Source organism: Furipterus horrens, unplaced genomic scaffold, assembly GCF_987537825.1.
Source record: "Furipterus horrens unplaced genomic scaffold, mFurHor1.1.pri manual_scaffold_11, whole genome shotgun sequence".
In the NCBI taxonomy this organism is placed as follows: Eukaryota; Metazoa; Chordata; class Mammalia; order Chiroptera; family Furipteridae; genus Furipterus; species Furipterus horrens.
In genome coordinates, this window is record NW_028327181.1 from 10,569,610 (window position 1) to 10,587,998 (window position 18,389).

The window sequence follows — 18,389 nt, forward strand, 5'->3', positions numbered from 1 at the left end:
TGTGCTCTGACTGGGAATCGAACCCATGGCCTTTTGGTTTGCAGGATGATGCCCAACCAATTGAGCTACCCCAGCCAATGCTAAAAATGTTTTAAAATTTAAAAATTTCACCTAACATATCCAAACTACTGTCATTTTAACCAGTGGCGTTAGTCATGGTTCAAGTGCTCAGTAGCCACACGTCGACAGCGGCCACTGCTCTGAGCGGCACAGCTGTCCAGCCTGTTACGTGAGTGAGTGCAAAAATGAAGATGTAGCTCAGGGTAAGGGGGCCTGGAGCACCAGGTACGGGAGCAGACAGGCTGAGAAGGTGGGCTGCAGCTGACTTGAGGTTATCATCATTAACCAGCCCCCTGACCTCTCTGACCTAGCCTGCCTGCAGCGGCCAACGGCACCTTCTCCCCTCCTCTGTTGCCAAGCATGAACCAGGTTCTGCAGACCCCAGAGAGAAGCAGGTCCTCTGGAAATGCCCCGGCCTGGGGGCCGCCCCTCAGCACCATCCTGCTTACTCCTGTGTGTACCCCTTGTTCTGAGGGCTCAGGGCTACCTCAGGGGACATACTGCAGGAATTTTGTCAAGGCTTTGATGGAAGAAGGAAGAGGTGGGTGGGTGGGTGGGAGTATGAAGGTAGTTCCTGCTCAGGGCTAGGGCTGGGGAGAGGGGAGTAAAAGTAGGAACCTGTCTTTATTTAAAATGTTGCTATTTTGTTCATCACAAATATTTGGCATTAATTAAAATGTATACTTTATTGATTTATGTATCATAAAATTCCCCCCTTTAAAGCACACAATTCAGCGGTCTTCAGTATATTTAGAGTTGGGTAATATCACCCAATCAATTTTAGAACACTTCCATCATCCCCAAAGAAGCCCCTTACCCATTAAGCAGCTACGCCCTGTTCCCGGCCCCCCACCCCCAGCCCCTGGCAACCACAAATCTGCTTTCTGTCTCTATGGATTTGCCTACTCTGGACATCTCATGTAAATGGAGTCATACAACATGAGTCCTTTTGTGTCAGGCTTCTTTAACTTAGCATCACGTCTTCGGTGGTTCATCCATGCTGTATCAGCACTTCTTTCTTTTTTAGGGGCAAATAATACATCCCTGCATGGATGGACGTCATTTTATTCGTCCGCTTATACATTGATAGATATTTATGCTTTTTCCACTTTTTGGCCACTGTGAATAATGTTGCCATGAACACTCACATGCCAGTTGCTGGGTGGGCATACATTTTTAAATGCTTTTTGGTTTTGCATTCATTTCAATATTTAGATATATTGTATAAAAATATATTATTTTTCTTGATTACTGAGTTTTTTGGCGCCCCCTTAAAATTTGCACCCCAGTCAAGTTCCTGACTGGCTTCACCCTAGTCCCATCCCAAAAGTCTTATCTCTTGTTAGCTGTGTGACTTTGGGCAAGTTGCTTACCCTCTCGGAGCCTTGAGCCGCAGCCTCTTCCTCTGTAGAATGTACCTACTCACAGCTGATAGAGGGACACAATGATGCATGTGACAGACCTGGCGCAGTCCTTAGTACACAGTTGACAAGTCAGCTTTTCCCACAGGGGGGCCTGGTGTCAGACCTGAAGGGATGGGTCCCAAAATGGGTGTGACCTTGCCCTGCCCTTGAGAAGAGCTGGCCCCCCTGCCTAAAGCTCCCTGTTGCTTCTGTTTCCAAGGGAAACCTGCTCTTTCTGCTCTCCCGTCTCAGCCTGACCTCCGTTCAACAAGGTCCTTGGGGGTGGGACCCGATGCTCACCCGAGGGCCTCCTTGGCTCCCAGCACCTTCCATCCCAGCTGCCCTGGGCCCCCCACCGCCGCCTCCCCCACCCTCTGCTCTGCCCACTCCCACTGAAGGCCATGGCTCGCTGTCCCTCTGCTGCCATGAGGCCTGCACTTTGCAGGGCTGAAGTCCAAAGTTCAGTCCCTTTGCTAAGCACACGGATAAATATGAACCTTGGAGAATTTCCCCAGCTCCAATGTAAACAGAGCGGGCAGGGGCCCTGATTCACTGGCCGCTGGGGCCAGGGTAGGGGGTTGGGGGTACCCACAGGGCTTGGATAGTGGGGTTTGGGGGGTGTGTGGGTGCAAGGAGCCTGGTTTGTGCCTGCCTTGCTGGCCGGCTAGCAAGTAGACAGCCCACGAGGTGGGGGAGGTGGCCTGCTTGGTGGCCCCAAGCCTCGTGGCCCAGTGGTAGTGGAGCCATGGTTTCCAAGCTGAGCCAGCTGCAGACGGAACTCCTAGCAGCGCTGATCGAGTCGGGCCTGAGCAAAGAGGCGCTGATCCACGCGTTGGGTGAGCCGGGGCCCTACCTGCTGTCTGGAGATGGCTCCCTGGACAAAGGGGAGTCCTGCGGCAGCCGAGGGGAGCTGGCAGAGCTGCCCAATGGACTGGGGGAGACGAGGGGCTCCGAGGATGAGACGGACGACGACGGGGAGGACTTCACGCCGCCCATCCTGAAAGAGCTGGAGAACCTCAGCCCCGAGGAGGCGGCCCATCAGAAAGCCGTGGTGGAGAGCCTGCTGCAGTAAGGACCCCTTCCCTGCCCCTGCTCCGAAGTGACAAGGGGGCCCGGCCTCAGCTCCTCACTGCCCGGCTGAGGCCAGAGTTCCATGAGCTATGGCCTTCACCCTGGTGGTCGGGAAGGGGGACAGGGCCCACAAGCTGGTGGGGGGGGGATCTTTGCTGGGAGGCTGGAGGCCCTGACCTGGTCCTCCGCAGAGTCCCAAGTCCCCATGAGGCCAGGCTTTCAGCCTAGTGCTTGGGAAGCGGCCACATGTCCCAGGGGAGCTCCAAGATGGGGAAAAAGCAGGAGACTTTACAAATCAAGTGCCTGGAGAACCAGAGGGGGGTGGGAAATTTTTAGCTACCGCCGCTATTTCTTCACCCCAAACTCTAACTTCCCTGGTAAGAATTCAGATTGTAGGCTATCGGGCCAGGAAGCAGTACAGGGGGCGGGGAGGGGGTGCAAAGCTGGGGTTTGGAGGGCTCCCCTGGCCGCCGGGGGATGCAAGCATTCAGCCAGGTCTTACCTGGGGGAAGTAAAGTCTCAGGACAGGAGCTTCTCTCCTTTCCAGCACAGCCTCAGGCCCCCCCGCTGTCTCACCAGCAGGCGCCATTAGAGGCCTCCCCGTTGGGCACCCCCATCCAGTGGCTGGCTCCCCATCTCCCGGAGAACTGAGTGGGTACGAGCCCAATGCCTCCCCTCTCCTCAGCAGAGCTAACCTGGTTACTAATTACCCACAGGCTTTATTATTTCTCTTTTGTTTTATAAATTTATAAATGGCAAAAGGCTCTGATAAGGCCTGTGATCATTAACTTGTAGGGATGGTGGCCTGGGGAGACCTGGGCCAATGAACCTCCTCCCACCCAGCAGCGGCCGGGGTGGGGGATGGGGAGGGCAGGGGTGCGGTGCGGTGGGGAAAGCAAGGCTGGGGGCTGCAAGGACTGCCCCCTCCCAAAGCCTCCTTAACCTCCGTCCTAACAGTGGGGCGCTATGCTGAGGTTTCACAGGCACTGTTCCGGATAACGCTGAGATGATGGATCCTGAGAGGGTGTTACTGATAAGCCTGTTTCTCAGATGAGGAAACTGAGGCCCAGAGAAGGGACTTCACACCCACTCTGTTTAGTGCTCCCTGTGACCAGGACTGGGGGGGTGGCCAGGGGCCAGCCGGGGGTGAGTGGGGGTTCTGAGGAAGAGTCACAAAGACGCTCTCCGGGGTACCATCCCTTTTCTGTCCAAGGTCCTGATCCCAGTTTTGGGTGGGGGAGGGCCAGGTCCCGCCACGAGGCGTCCTCAGGGTCTGCCAGGCCTCCTGAGGGCCCGGGCAGGGGGCAGGAGAGCAGACAGGCCCCTGACTTGGCAGGAAGTGGAGGGCAAAGGGCCCTGCTGGGCTGCAGGGGAGGGGCAACGAGTCAGGCATGGCAGGCCCAGGGCAAGGGCAACTGGGACAGGGTGCGGCTGGGCCAGGCCCGCTCAGGACCCCAGATGGGAACGGGGGCTATTGGGTGGGAGTGGGGGGCAGGGGGTGTCAAGGGCTTTTCTTACCTGAGCGGGAGGGGCCTCTTGATCACAGCCCCTTTGGTGGATGGTGAGTGGGGGGAGGCTCGGTCCACAGCACTTGAGTGGGGAGCAGAGGTCAAAGTGCTCCCTGGGGACCAGCAGAGGCGCAGAAGCTGAGGGAGAGAAGGGAGACGCGGAGGAAGGGAGAGGGCGCCAGGGTAGATGGAAAGGGCCCTGGAAAGGCAGTGCCGAGCAGAGGAGCGGGAGGAAAGAGGGGCTCACACCCAGATGGGAGAAGGGGCTGGGGAGAGAGCGAGGTGCCCCAAGCTGAGAGGAGGCTGGAGTGCTCCCGCCCAACCTGATTGGGTTTTCTTTAATGCTAACAGCATGCTATTTACTTTCCATTTAAATTTGAGATGTTGCTATAAATTATCAACCAGCTCCTTGTTCCTGTGGAGTTTATAACTAACTACCTGGGTTACTTATTGTTCAGGTAACAAAAGGGATCTGAAACCACCCTGAGGGAAAAAGTGGGGCCTGTAGTCTCTGGGCACAGGAAGGAGAGGGGTGGGGGACCTCAGATGAAGGCCTGGGCCGTGGGGGAGTTTGAAGCTGGAAAGGATAGTGGAAGCCACTGCCGAGGTGAAGACACTGTATGGGAAGAGGTGGGTGGGTCCCAGGTCTCCTCATGTGCCCTGTGCTTGAGGCCACAGCAGATCTCCACCCTTGGTTCACTGCGTGACTTTGTGACTTTGGACACGTCTCTTCTCTGCCTCCTGCCTCCACTTTTCTACCTACTGGACAATGAATAAAATTCAAACTCCCTGCCCTGGTTCCCTGACCTCTTCCTGAGGGACCACCCTCCCTCCCTCACTTTCCTCCAGTTACACTGACTTTGCTGATTCCCGCCTCAGGGCCTTTGCACATGCTGTTCCTGCTGCCTGGAACCCTCTTTCTAGATCTTCCCATGGCCAATTTCTTTTCCTTTTGTTCAAAGATCACCTCCTCAGGGAGGACCTCCCTCACTGTTTCATCTAAAGGCAGGCTCATCCCAGTCACTCTACCTTCAACTACCTTCCTTTACTTTCTCCTGTCCCATATCATTACTTTGTCTGTTTTCTATCTCCTGCCATGAAAACAGAAGCTCTTCAAGGGCAGGTCTCATGTGTCCTAGTTCACCACTCTTACCCCTACTGTCCAGCCCAGTGACTGGCACACAGCCTGAATGAATGAGTGACCCACCTCCCAACTGTCATGCCATGTACTGAGCACTTACTGTGGCCAGGCTCTGTAAGCCTTTTACCCCTCTTTGAAACTCATTCAGTTTTTCTAGGAGCACCGTGGCAGGTGTGGATTTCCCGCCGTGTTACAGAGACGAAGAGGAGGGCAAAGGGGGCGGGCACACTGCAGGTGCCAGGGCAAAGGATGGGACTGGAACCCAGGTCGCTTTGACTCTTGAGTCTGCAAGCGTGAAAGCGGGATGCCCTGAGACCTGGTCTCTTAGTTCTGAGTTGGGGAAACTGTCCTGAAGAGCCAGGTCCTTGGAGACTGAGTTTTTGTGTGTGTGATGGGGATGTTGGGCGGGGGGCAGGGAGACACACAGAGACACACACCCACACGGAGTCAGGTGGACAGTGACAGTGAATCTTCCGTTTGAGCCAGGAGAGGCCTTGTTGAGGGGAAGACTGAGCTCATTCTCTCTGGAGAAGGGGGGCAGGGAGGCTGGCTCAGAGGGTGATCACAGCAGCGGGAGGAGGGGGAGGCCATGCGGCAGCCCAGCTCCAGAGTCAGATAAACATGTTTGCCATGGAGCACAAGGCTGGACTTTGTACTGCCCTTCCCTCCTAGCTCTGACTGGCACCCAGGGAACGGGGAGGTGGAAAAGAGAGGCTCCTAGGAGCCCCTGGGAGCAGGGAGAGAGTGGAGCTTGGGGAGAGGTCTGGCTGGGGCGGGGGCTGGTCTGGGCTAAGCCGCCTCCGAGCCTCAGTTTTCTCACCTGTGAAATAGACATATGCGTAGTCCTGACGCCCTAAGGTAATTTTAAGATTGAAATACTGGCTCTAGGCACAGTGTCTGGCTCACAGGAAATACTCAAGAAACATTCATTCTCAAGGCTCTCATTTTTACAACAGATGGCACGCTGCTGAACTGGCTGCTGACCAACTTAAATTTATCTGTCCCACCTTCCTTCCCCCTTGACCGTATGGGAACTGCTGATAAAAATGGAGGGAGTCTGAGGGCCAAAGCTGACGAAAGCCTCTGTGCCCCTGGGTCTCAGAAGGGCATTGTCAAGGGGACAGGCCACGCTGGTCCTTTGAGAACAAAGAGAAGGACCCGGCGAAAAGGCAGTGGGGGGGGGGGGCAGGGTGGGTTTCAGAGCACTGGAGGGTTGGTTTGCTTTTAGTATTTTAGAGTTCAGTTTTAAATATGATATGCGCATGTATCAAACATTATATAACATGTTCCGTAATTTTAAAAGGATGGAAGCGTAACAGAAAAGCGCCCCTCCACCCGTCCCCAACACCCCAGTCCCCACCCGAGGCCACCAGCGCTGCCAGTTGCTCTGGGTCCTTCCACTATTTCATGCAAACACAAGCACATGTGTAGAAATCTTTTCACCCCCTTTAAATTTTACACAAAGAGCAGCCCAGCAAACGTGCCAGACAAACTCTATTCCATGTGGGCACCCGGGGAGCTTCTTTGGTGGGTGCTCGGCTGCAGGCACCGCGATTTAGTTAATCAGCGTCCCTTTGCGGGCCCTTGGGTGGTTTCCAGTCTTTTGCTGTGGCCAAGCCACAGGGCAATGACTCACCTCCTCCACATGCCATTTGCAACATGTGCATATATCAGAAGCCTCAAATTCTAGAACAAATTGCTGAATCAAGGGCGTGACAACGCAGGCACCGGCATCTGGCAGATGGGGTTCGAGTCCCAGTTGTTTCAACACGGGTGCAGTGAGCTGCTTTTATCTGACACACGTTTGTGCAGAGGCTCAGGACAGGATGAGGAGTTAGATGGAAGGGTTGAGACCGAGCAGGGAAGGAAGAAAAGAAAATGTATGTAGTGGAGACAATCTGACCCTTTCTCTTCCACAGCAACCAGAGGACAGGAATACAAACCAAGGGGGGGCCTCAGATCCCTGAGTCTCCCCAGTGAGAGGCTCTCAGCCCACAGAGTGGGATTCCGGTGCTCAGACATGCACATTTTTTCTTACTACAAGTCCTCTGAATGCTAGCTCATAACACCTTCACCCAAGGCTCTTTTGAAAACCAGCCGCCTGGCCCAGTGCTGGGGGTAGACTGGCTGCACCACTACCTAGAGTTTAGTGCAGACTCTCAGGACGTATTTCAGCCCTATGTGATATGTACCTGATAGGCTGACTTAGAACTGAATCCCTTCAGGTGGGATGGGACTCTACTGGGCTGGCCCTGTGACCTTGGGCAAAACATGCAAGTGAGATTAATGCTCTTAGCCTCAGTGTCCCAGAATGTAAAGTGAGAGAATCATATTTTTCTCCTTGTTTTCAGACCTAATTTTCTTTCAGTAGGTCTCCCTCACCATCCATCCATCCACCACCCACCAATCTACCATCCCATTTATCCATCCAACCACTCTATTATCCATCCATCCACCCATCCATCCACCCTGCTATCCATCCACCATCCATCGGTCCATCCATCCATCCATCCACCTACCCTTCCACTCGTCCACTGGTCCATTCATTCACCCACCCATTTGCCCATCCACTTGTGCACCTGTTCACCAAACCATCCATCCATCCATCCATCCATCCATCCATCCATCTGTCCATCCACCCATCTATCTATCCACTCATTCATCCGTGCATTCACCAAGGGCATAATATATGTCAGGTCTATTTTGGGAGCTGAAAACCAGACAGTTCCTGCCCTCAATGGGTTTACAGCCTCTCTGAGTGGATTAGACACAGTACAAGTAACATTTCTAGGTAGGATGAGGGCTCTCTAAAGGAGGCACAAAGGTGAGAACAGCAACCCCATCCAGCTTGTGCTACTTCCCATGGGAGTTTGTTCTTATGTCTGTGTCAACATTTCTAAAGTTTTATCTGTTCTTGTGTCTGTGTGGGGCTGGTTGGGGCCTGTGACCACATTTCTTCCCTGTCAATGTGTCTATATGTTCCTGTCCTCATGTCCATGTGCCAGTGTCCCTGTGTTCTGGTGTGTGTGCCCATACCTCCCTGTCCCTGAGGCAGGGTGCAGGCCCTGGGCTCCATGCCTGCTTTCATCCACAATCCCCACCCCCAGGGTGGACAGGGATCCTAGTTCCCAGGACCCCCAGCCCTGCCTGCAGGGCCCCCCACACCCCCAATGAGCAGGCTCTGTCCTTGCCCTCCTCCCAGGGAGGACCCATGGCGTGTGGCAAAGATGGTCAAGTCCTATCTGCAGCAGCACAACATCCCACAGCGAGAGGTGGTTGACACCACTGGCCTTAACCAGTCACACCTGTCCCAGCACCTCAATAAGGGCACCCCCATGAAGACGCAGAAGCGAGCCGCCCTGTACACCTGGTATGTCCGCAAGCAGCGAGAGGTGGCCCAGCGTAAGTAACAACCGGCTGCAGCCCTGTCTTCCCTGGCAGGCCTGGGACTCTCTGCAGCTTGGGGGTGGGGGCTGGAAGCTTCCCCACCCCGTTACTCAGACAGGCAGACTCAGAGGAAGTCAGTGGGACTCAAGCAGCATTTCTTCCCTATCCAGCACGAAGCACTTGGGGGAGGGAAGTTGGGCTGGTTCTGGGCACCCAAAGAGGCATACACTGGGCCCCTGCCTTCCAAGAGCTGTGTGGTGGAGAAGGAGAAAAGACCATTTTGACATATGTATTGTGACGGTAACAAGAACAGCAACAGCTATAGTTTATAGCCCCCCCGCAGTGTGCCTGGGTCAACGCACAGTGCTACAGAAAGTGTATTTCGAAGTTTGGAGCTGCTGGTAGAAGAGAGAGTAATCTATTCTTCCTCAGGGTGGCAGGGGCATCAGGAAGGGTCACACCAGAAGTATGACCTTTAGACTAAGTCTTAAAGTGTGACTTGAACTTTGACCCATGGAGACGTAGGGAAGAGTGTTTGGGGCAGAAGGAACAGCACGTGTGAAGACCCAGAGGCGAGGTATACGCTCAGGGAATCCTCCACTGCAGGCCCAGGACGACCAGGTGCACTGCCGCTCAGGAAGGGTGGATTTCCTCACTCAGGCCTCACGCCCACCAAATCCCAAGTGCACTTTCACATTTTTGAGTCTGTCTATGTATAAAATAATTTCTAATATTTCTTTTTATTAATTATGCAGGGTTTTAAAAGGCAATACATACTTAGTTAAAAATAAAGAGAAAATAAAGACTTTCCCATAACAATTAGATGTCCTCCTCCTAAAGCAGCCACGGGCATTCCCGGTCTTGCCAGTATCCTTCCAGGGATGTGGCAGCCAAAGCGATATACCCCGGACTCAGACTCTTCCTTTCTCCCCTTTCATAAAACTGTCCTGTCACCTGCCTGCATACCCTTGGTGGCTTGCTGAGGAATAATCTGATAGACTAATTGCCACAAAAGTGGAACCAGCTGACAAGGGCTGGTGGGCCTCTTTTCTCCCGGCGAACCCTGCACCTTACGCTTGATTTCCAAGTCTGGAATGTTGAACACAGCTCTGAGCCTACTCCGGAGATATGATTCCATTTTCTGCTATAATATACGACCCTATAAAGATTTTGTTTTTAATCCTCACCCAAGGATATGGTATTTTAAAATTGATTTTAGAGAGAGAGGAAGCGGGAAAGAGAGAGAGAGAGACATCAATGTGAAAGAGAAACATTAACTAACTGCCTCCCGTACATGCCCCAACTGGGCATCAAATCTGCAACCTGGGAATATGCCCTGACCAGGGATCGAACCCGCAACCTTTTTGGCACATGGGGACGATGCTCAAACCAAATGAGTCAACTGGCCAAGATGAAAAATATTCTTAAAAATTTTTTTTTTAGCTCTGGCTGGTGTGGCTCAGCTGAGTGCTGGCCTGCAAACAGAAAGATCGTCAGTTTGCATTCTGGTCTGGGCACCTGCCTGGGTTGCGGGCCAGGTTCCCAGTTGGGGGTGTATCTCTCACACGGATGTTTCTCTCACATATTGATGTTTTTCTCCCTCTCTCCCTCTCTTTCTCCCTCCTTTCCTATCTCTCAAAAAATAAATAAATAAAATCTTCTAAAGGCCTCCCTGTACCTTACCTGAAAAATGGGATGGCACATGTGTCAAATGTGAACAAATGCTGATGCTTACCTAGAGCCTTGTGAGATGACATCTTGGCTCAGTAGAAATGTGTGCAGGGGTTGATCAGTGGTATCTGCCTTGGATGCGGGTTAAGAAAGTGGTGGCACGTGTGCTGTGTATCTGCCATCACTGGAGTAGGTGATTTCTAAGTTCCAGCTGTAAGCTCCTCTGGCTCAGCAAGCACCCTGGGAATGAGAAAGAATCAGGAGCGTGGCCATGAACGGATGTGGGAAAGTGGGAGTGGCTGGTGCCCTGCTCATAACTCTCTGTGTCTACAGAGTTCACCCATGCTGGGCAGGGTGGGCTGATCGAGGAGCCCATGGGAGATGAGCTGCCAACCAAGAAGGGGCGGAGGAACCGTTTCAAATGGGGCCCAGCATCCCAGCAGATCCTCTTCCAGGCCTATGAGAGGCAGAAGAACCCCAGCAAGGAAGAGCGCGAGGCACTGGTGGAGGAGTGCAACAGGTAACAGGGCTGGACGTTAGCAGGGCTGGTCTTGGCTGGTCTCGGTTGGTCTTGGCTGGTCTTGGCTGGTCTTGGCTTGTCTTGGCTGGTCTTGGCTGGTCTTGGCTGGTCTCGGCCGGTCTTGGCCGGTCTTGGCTTGTCTTGGCTGGTCTTGGCTGGTCTTGGCTGGTCTCGGCCGGTCTTGGCCGGTCTTGGCTTGTCTTGGCTGGTCTTGGCTGGTCTTAGCTGGGCAGGGCAAGGCTGGGGAAGGGGAGGGAGTCGCCCCAGTTACCGATCCTGCTCCGTGTCTGGAACCTTGCTCTGTATCTAGCAGCCCCCCCCCCCCCCCCCGCCCTGCAGCCCTAGCAGCTCCTGAGTGGCTGCTCATCTCCTTTGTCCCGCTACAACCTGATGGCTATTTTGCTCACTTTATGATTGAGACACTAAGAGAGGCCAAGTCACTCATGCAAGGTCACACAGCAGAAGTGGGGCTGAAACCCAGGTCTGCTAGCCTCAAACACTCAGGTAGAGCCCTGCTTCTCAGAACTCTCCCCACAGCCCGAGGCGGCGAGGGTCCCTTTGTGCCTGGCTTGGAGGCTCACAGGCGGCTATCTCTGCAGGGCTGAGTGCATCCAGAGGGGGGTGTCACCATCCCAGGCCCAGGGGCTGGGCTCCAACCTTGTCACAGAGGTGCGCGTCTACAACTGGTTCGCCAACCGGCGTAAGGAAGAGGCCTTCCGGCACAAGCTGGCCATGGACACTTACAGCGGGCCGCCCTCGGGGCCGGCCCAGGGCCCTGCGCTGCCCGCCCACAGCTCCCCTGGCCTGGCCCCCTCTGCGCTCTCCCCCAGTAAGGTTCACGGTGAGTGCTACGTGGGCGGGGCCACTGGGGCAGTGGGTGGAGGGAACAAGTGGGGAGGTGCAAGAGTTGGGGAGCACCACCCCAGTGGCAAAAGCCACCCAAACCTCTTAGCGCTTCAGTCTGGTTCCACTCCATTCCATTTGCACTGCTCTATCCACTCCACTCTTCTCCGCTCCACTCCATTCACTCTGATTCAATTCATTCAGTTCAGATCAAACCAACTCAATTCATTTCAGTTCAATTGACTTCACTTCTGTCATGTTCAAGTCGTTATAATCCAATTTGTTCATTAAATTGGGCATAATTTAATCCAATCCCATTACTAATGGACTCAGTTTCAATATAATTCAAGGCAATTCAGTTAATTTCAGTTCAATTCAATCCAATTCGATTTGATTAAATTCAATTCCACTCAAGCGCAATTCATTTTAGGCTCAATTCAACTAGATTCAGTTTCATTCAACTAATTCCAGTTCTTTCCATTCAAGTTAGTTTGCTGCAGTTGAATTTATGAGCTTCAGTTTGGTTCAGTTCAGATGGTTTTTATTGAGCACCTACTGCATGTCAGGTATAGCTCTAGGCAGTGGGAGCCATGGCGCTAACAAAATGTAGCCCTTGTGTCCAGGAGTTAGAAGCAGGCAGCACCGGGCCAGGCAGGAGGTGGACGTGCACGCAAACTTCGCAGGCTGCACAAAGGAAGATGGGGCAGGTGACCTAAGCAAACTGAGGCCGTTGGGAGTAATGAGGGTCCTAGAGGGCAGGAAAGTGGGGTGCTGAGGCTGGACACTACTCCCACTCCAGGTGTGCGCTACGGGCAGTCTGCCACCAGTGAGGGGGCGGAAGTGCCCTCCAGCAGCGGCAGTTCCTTGGTGACAGTGTCTGCACCCTTGCACCAAGTGTCCCCCACAGGCCTGGAGCCCAGTCACAGCTTGCTGAGCACTGAAGCCAAGCTGGTGAGTGTCCCCTCCAGGTAGGGAAGACCCTTCCAGCTTCATCTTCCCTTGGGAGAAGTGCGCACCAGGGAGGCAATGGGTGCCTCACTCAGCTTGGCTTCCCCTTCAAGGTCTCAGCAGCAGGGGGTCCCCTGCCTCCTGTCAGCACCCTGACAGCACTGCACAGCTTGGAGCAGACATCCCCAGGCCTCAGCCAGCAGCCCCAGAACCTCATCATGGCCTCCCTTCCCGGGGTCATGGCTATCGGGCCTGGTGAACCTGCCTCTCTGGGCTCTACATTCACCAACACAGGCGCCTCCACCCTGGTCATTGGTAAGCTGGGGGGTGGGGTGCATCTGGGTGGGGGGCAGGGGGATGCTCACGTGGCTCCCACAGAATCCAAGAGCTGAAAGAGCCCCTGGGACTCATTCCTTCATCCCCTCATGTGTTTATTGACTGACTACTCCGTACCAGGCTCTGTGCTACATCAGTAACACACAAGTAATAAACCAAAGAGACCAAAATCTCAGCAACTCAACTGGGGAGGCAGATGGTAAACATTACCCATAAATTATGTAGTGCCTCAGAAGATGAAACATCTGTGGGAAAAACAGCAGTGGGAAGGGAATAGCGTTTCCTAGGTTTTAGGTTTATTTTTTTTTAAGCCCAAAAGACATTATTTATAGAAACTATTATGCAGCAACTCAACACAGGGTGGGGTAAAAGTAGGTTTACAGTTGTAAGCAGGTGAAACACAGAGTTGATTCTTGTATAATTTTCCATAAGAACAATTGTGAACCTGCTTTTGCCCCAGCCTGTATATAAGATGGATAGGCAGCTGCTGGGAGAGGAAAACAGAGCTAAGCCGCAGGACCTTTGCACTGCTGTGGGCCCCAGGGCTCCCAGGAACTTAGTTAGACCTACCTCCTGCCCATAAAATGAGCCAGAGTTTCAGAGAAGGGGAGTGACTTGCCAGGGCCACCTCAGTTAATAACAGTTCTAGTGCAAAGGTATTTCCTATCTGTCTCAGCTCCTTCCCCAACCCACTGGCTCTGGGGGGCAGGGATGGTGCCCCAGGGGGCCTGGGGAGGCCTTGCTGACTCCTGCCCCTGCCACTCCAGGTCTGGCTTCCACGCAGGCACAGAGCGTGCCCGTCATCAATAGCATGGGCAGCAGCCTGACAACCCTGCAGCCTGTCCAGTTCTCCCAGCCACTGCACCCTTCCTACCAACAGCCACTCATGCCCCCTGTGCAGAGCCACATGGCCCAGAACCCCTTCATGGCCACCATGGCGCAGCTGCAGAGCCCGCACGGTGAGCACCCACGGGGTGTGTGTGTGTCTGCCCTAGCAGATATGGTGACCTCCGTGTGTGTGTGTGTGTGTCTGGCCGAGTGCTTGTGACTGGTGGCGGTGGGGGGAGGGGGGCTCTGAGGGTGCTCAGATGAGTGTCCGTGGCCAGAATGTTTCCGTGTGTGAATACATGTGGCCGTGTGTGCACGTGTGTGAGTGGGTACACAGTGGGTGTTCATCGGTGTTTGAGGTGCACGCTCATGTCTGGGAACACAGGTCACAGTCTTTCTCTGAACCCTTGGGGCCATATGTACTGTATCTCAGAATTCACTACTTTCTGATTTTCAAAAGGTATATCGGTGAACATACCATAGATTACATAACCCTCCCAGCAGGGTTTTGGGGTAACACTCTCACCAAGCACTACAATTTGGTTTCTGCAGCAAAGGCAGAATTCCACCAAGTAGATTAATAGACTTAAACAACCTCACATCAGGCTCAGGTCAGATTCTGCCTCCAAACGATTTTCCTAAGTGTCAGCCTTGTGAAAATCTGCTGGTTTCCAGACCTTTTGGAACTTGGAATTGAGGATAAGGGATTGTGGCCCTGTGTCTACCCCTGTGTGAATCTGATTGAGTGCATGTATTTACGTGTGTTATGTGGGTGGTTATGATTTTATCTGTCGACGTGAGAATACGTGTTTTTCTACTAGTGTCTGTTTTTGGGGGGTGGCTATAGGTGAAACTTTGGGTTACATTTTGGAGAGACATCCTGGCGGTGGAGATGGCTGCCCTCTGCCCGCTCACCCCCTCACAGGGCGCCTTCCCCTCCAAGGCCTGTATTTAGTACAGAAGCACCTGTGCTTCCCGTTCTCTTCCACGCCTGTGCTCTCCAGGCGATGGGGTAGCTACCATCGGGTTCCTGGCCTTTCCCAGGCTTTTCTCCACCAAGCCAGGCTGAGCAGATCCCTGTAGTTGGGGAGAGGGTCCAAACCCTCTATCTGGAGTTCCATTTTGAAAATTAGCCGAGCCCTCGGCCACTGCCTGGGAGAGGTCCAGCCGAGCCCAGGGCGCCACATCTGTCTACTCCACTTTCTCCCTCCTGTCCAGCCCTTTACAGCCACAAGCCGGAGGTGGCCCAATACACCCACACGGGGCTGCTGCCGCAGACCATGCTCATCACCGACACCACCAACCTCAGCGCCCTGGCCAGCCTCACACCCACCAAGCAGGTAAGGCCCGGGCCCGCCCCGGCCCCTGCCTCGGCCCTCCTCAGAGAACAGCCTGGGGACTCAGGAGGCTGCTCTGTTCCCCAGGTCTTCACCTCAGACACTGAGGCCTCCAGCGAGTCTGGGCTTCATACGCCAGCGTCTCAGGCCACCACCATCCACATCCCCAGCCAGGACTCTGCCGGCATCCAGCACCTGCAGCCCTCCCACAGGCTCAGCGCCAGCCCCACAGGTGCGTGGCCTCCCCTGCCCCCTCCTTTGCTGTGTGTGTAGCATGTGGGGCAGACGGGGTAGGGGGCATGAGGCAGATTTTGGAGGCCACCCTGTGCTCCCCTGAAGTGAGTCAAGAGCGGTATGAAACCACCAAAAAATGGGCACATCTTACAAAAACATCTCATTGGCCTGGCTGAGGAACAAGATGAAGTCATGGGAAGAGGAGGGAACTGGGCTGGTTGGGGGCCAGAGGTGGCTCATGGATGTGCTGGTTTGGTTCAGAGTTTGGCTTTTTTTTTTTTTAATCATTCCCAACATTTAAAAACCAGGAGCTTTCAGAGAAATCCAGATTTCTGGCTTCTCTTGGAAAATTGGAATGACTCATGTTTCCACACAGTAACATAGTTTAGGCTCTCAATCCATTCATTTCCATCTCCCTACGATCCAAGTCTGCAGCCTACAAGGTCAAGGCACTGTAGAGTCAGGCTGCTGGGCTTTGAGGCCTGGGGCAGCCACTTACTCAGTGAGAGACTGGGCCAAGCTGTTCCCCCTCTGTGAGCCTCCAGTTCCTCCCCGCAGCCCTGGTGGCTACAGTGACAGTTACTGAGGGATTCGCGGCCCAGGTTCCCTGCTTCACCCACAAGGCGATGTCATCATCCTCATTTTACAGATGAGAAAGCGGACACTCAAGGGGAGGGACTTGGCCTTGCCTCTGATAGCTACCAGGTGGCAGGGCTGGGACTTGAACCCATGTCCAAACTCAGAGCCCATTCTCTCTTAACCATCTGAATCAGTTAGGCTTCTTCTGAGACACAGAAGCCAACAGGAATACACACAGACTTAAGGAGTTGGCTCACATGACTGTGGGGCTGACGATGCAGGCAGGAGTGGGTGCTGCTGTCCTGGGGGCAGAAATCCTTCTCTGGGAAACCTCGGCTTTGGCTCTTAAGGCCTTCAACTGATTGGGTGAGGCCCACCCACTTCTAAGGGACAGCTTTTACTTAAAGGCAGTTGATTGTAGGTGTTAACCACATCTACAAAACACTGTGCCTTCACGGCAACACTTCATCAGTGTTTGGGTCAATACCAGGTACTACAGCCTAGCCAAGCTGACGCAGAAAACTAACCCGCTCACCAGGTCACCAGGGCTTCTCCAATGTTACCACTAAAATGTCCTGAGGAGGCCACTCCCTGGGGGTTAAGAGGAGGAGGTCCTACCTCCCCTGTCCCCACTGCCTCCAGGGATGAGTGGGGGGGGGGTCAGACTGGCTTGGCAGGCAGCCAGCAGCTTCATTTGCCCCGTAGTGTCCTCTAGCAGCCTGGTGTTGTACCAGAGCTCCGAGTCCACCAACGGCCACAGCCACCTGCTGCCATCCAACCACGGCGTCATCGAGACCTTCATCTCCACGCAGATGGCCTCTTCTTCCCAGTAACCACAGCAACCACCTCCCAGCGGCTGCCACCTGCAGCGTGCACAGCCTGCCGGGGGTGGGGTGACCAGAACATCTGAACCTGCAAAACTTTTGCTCCCACGGAGCTGCTGCCCTTCCCTGGAAAACTGTGCCTCGGTCCCCATCCAGCCCTGCCAACGTCGGAGAAAGGGCTCTGAGGGGCCCCAACCTGTGGGCTGCTTCAGTGCCCAAGGCGGGGCTTGTGCAGAGCTGGGAAGCAGGGCCTGACCCTTGCAGGACACAAGAGGGACTGTTCCTGCTGCTGCGGATAACTCTTGTCACGTAGAACACAGCGGGACCGGCTCTGGACTCTGGTACCCCCGGCCTGGGCCTGTGGAGAGCCCCAGAACCGCAAAGGGAACTCTGCCAGACACTCTTTTTGGGACACAAGCCTGTGTAGCTGTGACTCACTGAGCTCCGAGAGTGGCCCCATCCTGTCACCTATGCCCTGTCCAGGCCACTCCGTCCTGTCCCCCTTCCTGCTACTAACCCACATGCCCATTTGTACTCCCCCCACCTCACTCACAGAAGCATCCCGAGGGGCTTCTCTGTCGGAGGGCCTGGGGCTCAGGTGCTAACAGGGAAGGCACGTGGGCTCTCCAGGTTCCCTCGACCCACGCCATCCCTCTCCCTGGACCTCATGACCTCGTTTTCTGGGACATCCATTCCCGAGCCTTCGGATGCCAGCTGGGCATCTTGCCTCTGCTGAGAAGCCGCCCCCCCCCCCCCCCCCCCAAAGCTAGGAAGTCGTCCTCGCTCCTGTGGGAGCTTTGCAGCTCCGTGCCTGGTGCTAAGTCCTGGGACAGCAGCTCTTCTGGCCTCTGGGGTCCTGCAGACCCTCCCCTGGTTTGGGGGAGAAGCTGCTGAGCTCAGAAGGCAGCAAGGTCTAAGCAGCTGGCAGAACAGAGGTGCCCAGAGGGAGAAGAGAGGCGACACCAGCAGAGAGGAGCCACCTGTACGGATAAGACTGATACTTGGAAGCTTGGGGGCCGGGGTGGCTGAGGGATGGGAAGAGGTCCAGGCGGATGCAGCCCCGAGGAGCCCGAGTGGGTAAATGCGGGGCCCCCTGGGGCTGCTACACATAACCTGCCCCTCGCAGATCACCTCCATCTCGGGGCTGAGGAAGGGCTGCAGCCCCTGCAGTTTGCGGCCTGCTAAGGGCGAGCCTGTACGTTATTTAACTTTAGTAAACGAGGAATGTATGGGAAACTTCTCGCTTGTCCACACAGTGCCCAGAGGGGGCTGGGCAGGCAGAGGGAGGCGGAGGTGGGCCAGGGGCCTGTGGAGAGATGGGCCTGGCACACACACTCACACACCCATCTCTCTTGCTCTGCCAAATCTCCAAGGTAAGGCAACAAAGCCAGCATTTTACCTTAACCTTGAGCTTCTACTCCTTCTTGCAGAATAGCCCTGGTACATGAAACCCAGTCCACAAGTGCTATGACACTTTCCTAAGTCTTAAAGCTGGGGCGCAGGAACACACCTTGGAGTGTAGGCAGGGGGACCCTCTTGTGTGATGCTTATTTAAAATGTCGCACTAAGATTCAGCACTGACCAGGAGGCAGCACCCAAATCACTTTGTTACATGTTGTGTCTGACAATATATTCTTGATAATCTCAATGAGACATGATCGTGTGTGGTATAAAAGAAAATTCTGGAAAACGAGGGGAT

At 54.3% G+C, this 18,389-nt stretch overlaps 1 protein-coding gene and 1 long non-coding RNA gene across 3 annotated transcripts; one reads left to right on the top strand and one right to left on the bottom strand.

Moving 5' to 3' along the window:
• Positions 1–720: 720 nt before the first annotated feature.
• Positions 721–4,378, bottom strand: LOC149996917 (uncharacterized). The gene is made up of 3 exons (XR_016507221.1): positions 4,053–4,378; positions 3,037–3,181; positions 721–2,469 (listed from the first exon to the last, which is right to left on the bottom strand). It is a non-coding gene; the product is annotated as an uncharacterized LOC149996917 (long non-coding RNA).
• HNF1A (HNF1 homeobox A) lies at positions 2,092–17,443 on the top strand. 2 transcript variants are annotated; one of them, XM_090257434.1, is made up of 10 exons: positions 2,092–2,531; positions 8,386–8,585; positions 10,575–10,761; positions 11,361–11,602; positions 12,404–12,555; positions 12,666–12,867; positions 13,656–13,847; positions 14,935–15,056; positions 15,141–15,285; positions 16,572–17,443. In XM_090257434.1, exons 1-10 carry the CDS (start codon positions 2,209–2,211, stop codon positions 16,697–16,699), a joined length of 1,893 nt encoding a protein of 630 aa, XP_090113560.1. In that variant the 5' UTR covers positions 2,092–2,208; the 3' UTR covers positions 16,700–17,443. The 2 variants fall into 2 exon arrangements, with proteins under 2 accessions (XP_090113560.1, XP_090113559.1); XM_090257433.1 differs by having other exon boundaries at positions 14,935–15,285.
• The last annotated feature ends 946 nt before the right edge of the window (positions 17,444–18,389 follow it).

Bases quoted from the DNA above. Each gene is read 5' to 3' on its own strand.
- HNF1A (XM_090257433.1), top strand. From the start codon at position 2,209: ATGGTTTCCAAGCTGAGCCAGCTGCAGACGGAACTCCTAGCAGCGCTG. The intron at 12,556-12,665 runs GTGAGTGTCCCC...TTCCCCTTCAAG, and splicing joins TGAGCACTGAAGCCAAGCTG to GTCTCAGCAGCAGGGGGTCC. The intron at 13,848-14,934 runs GTGAGCACCCAC...CCTCCTGTCCAG, and splicing joins GCAGCTGCAGAGCCCGCACG to CCCTTTACAGCCACAAGCCG.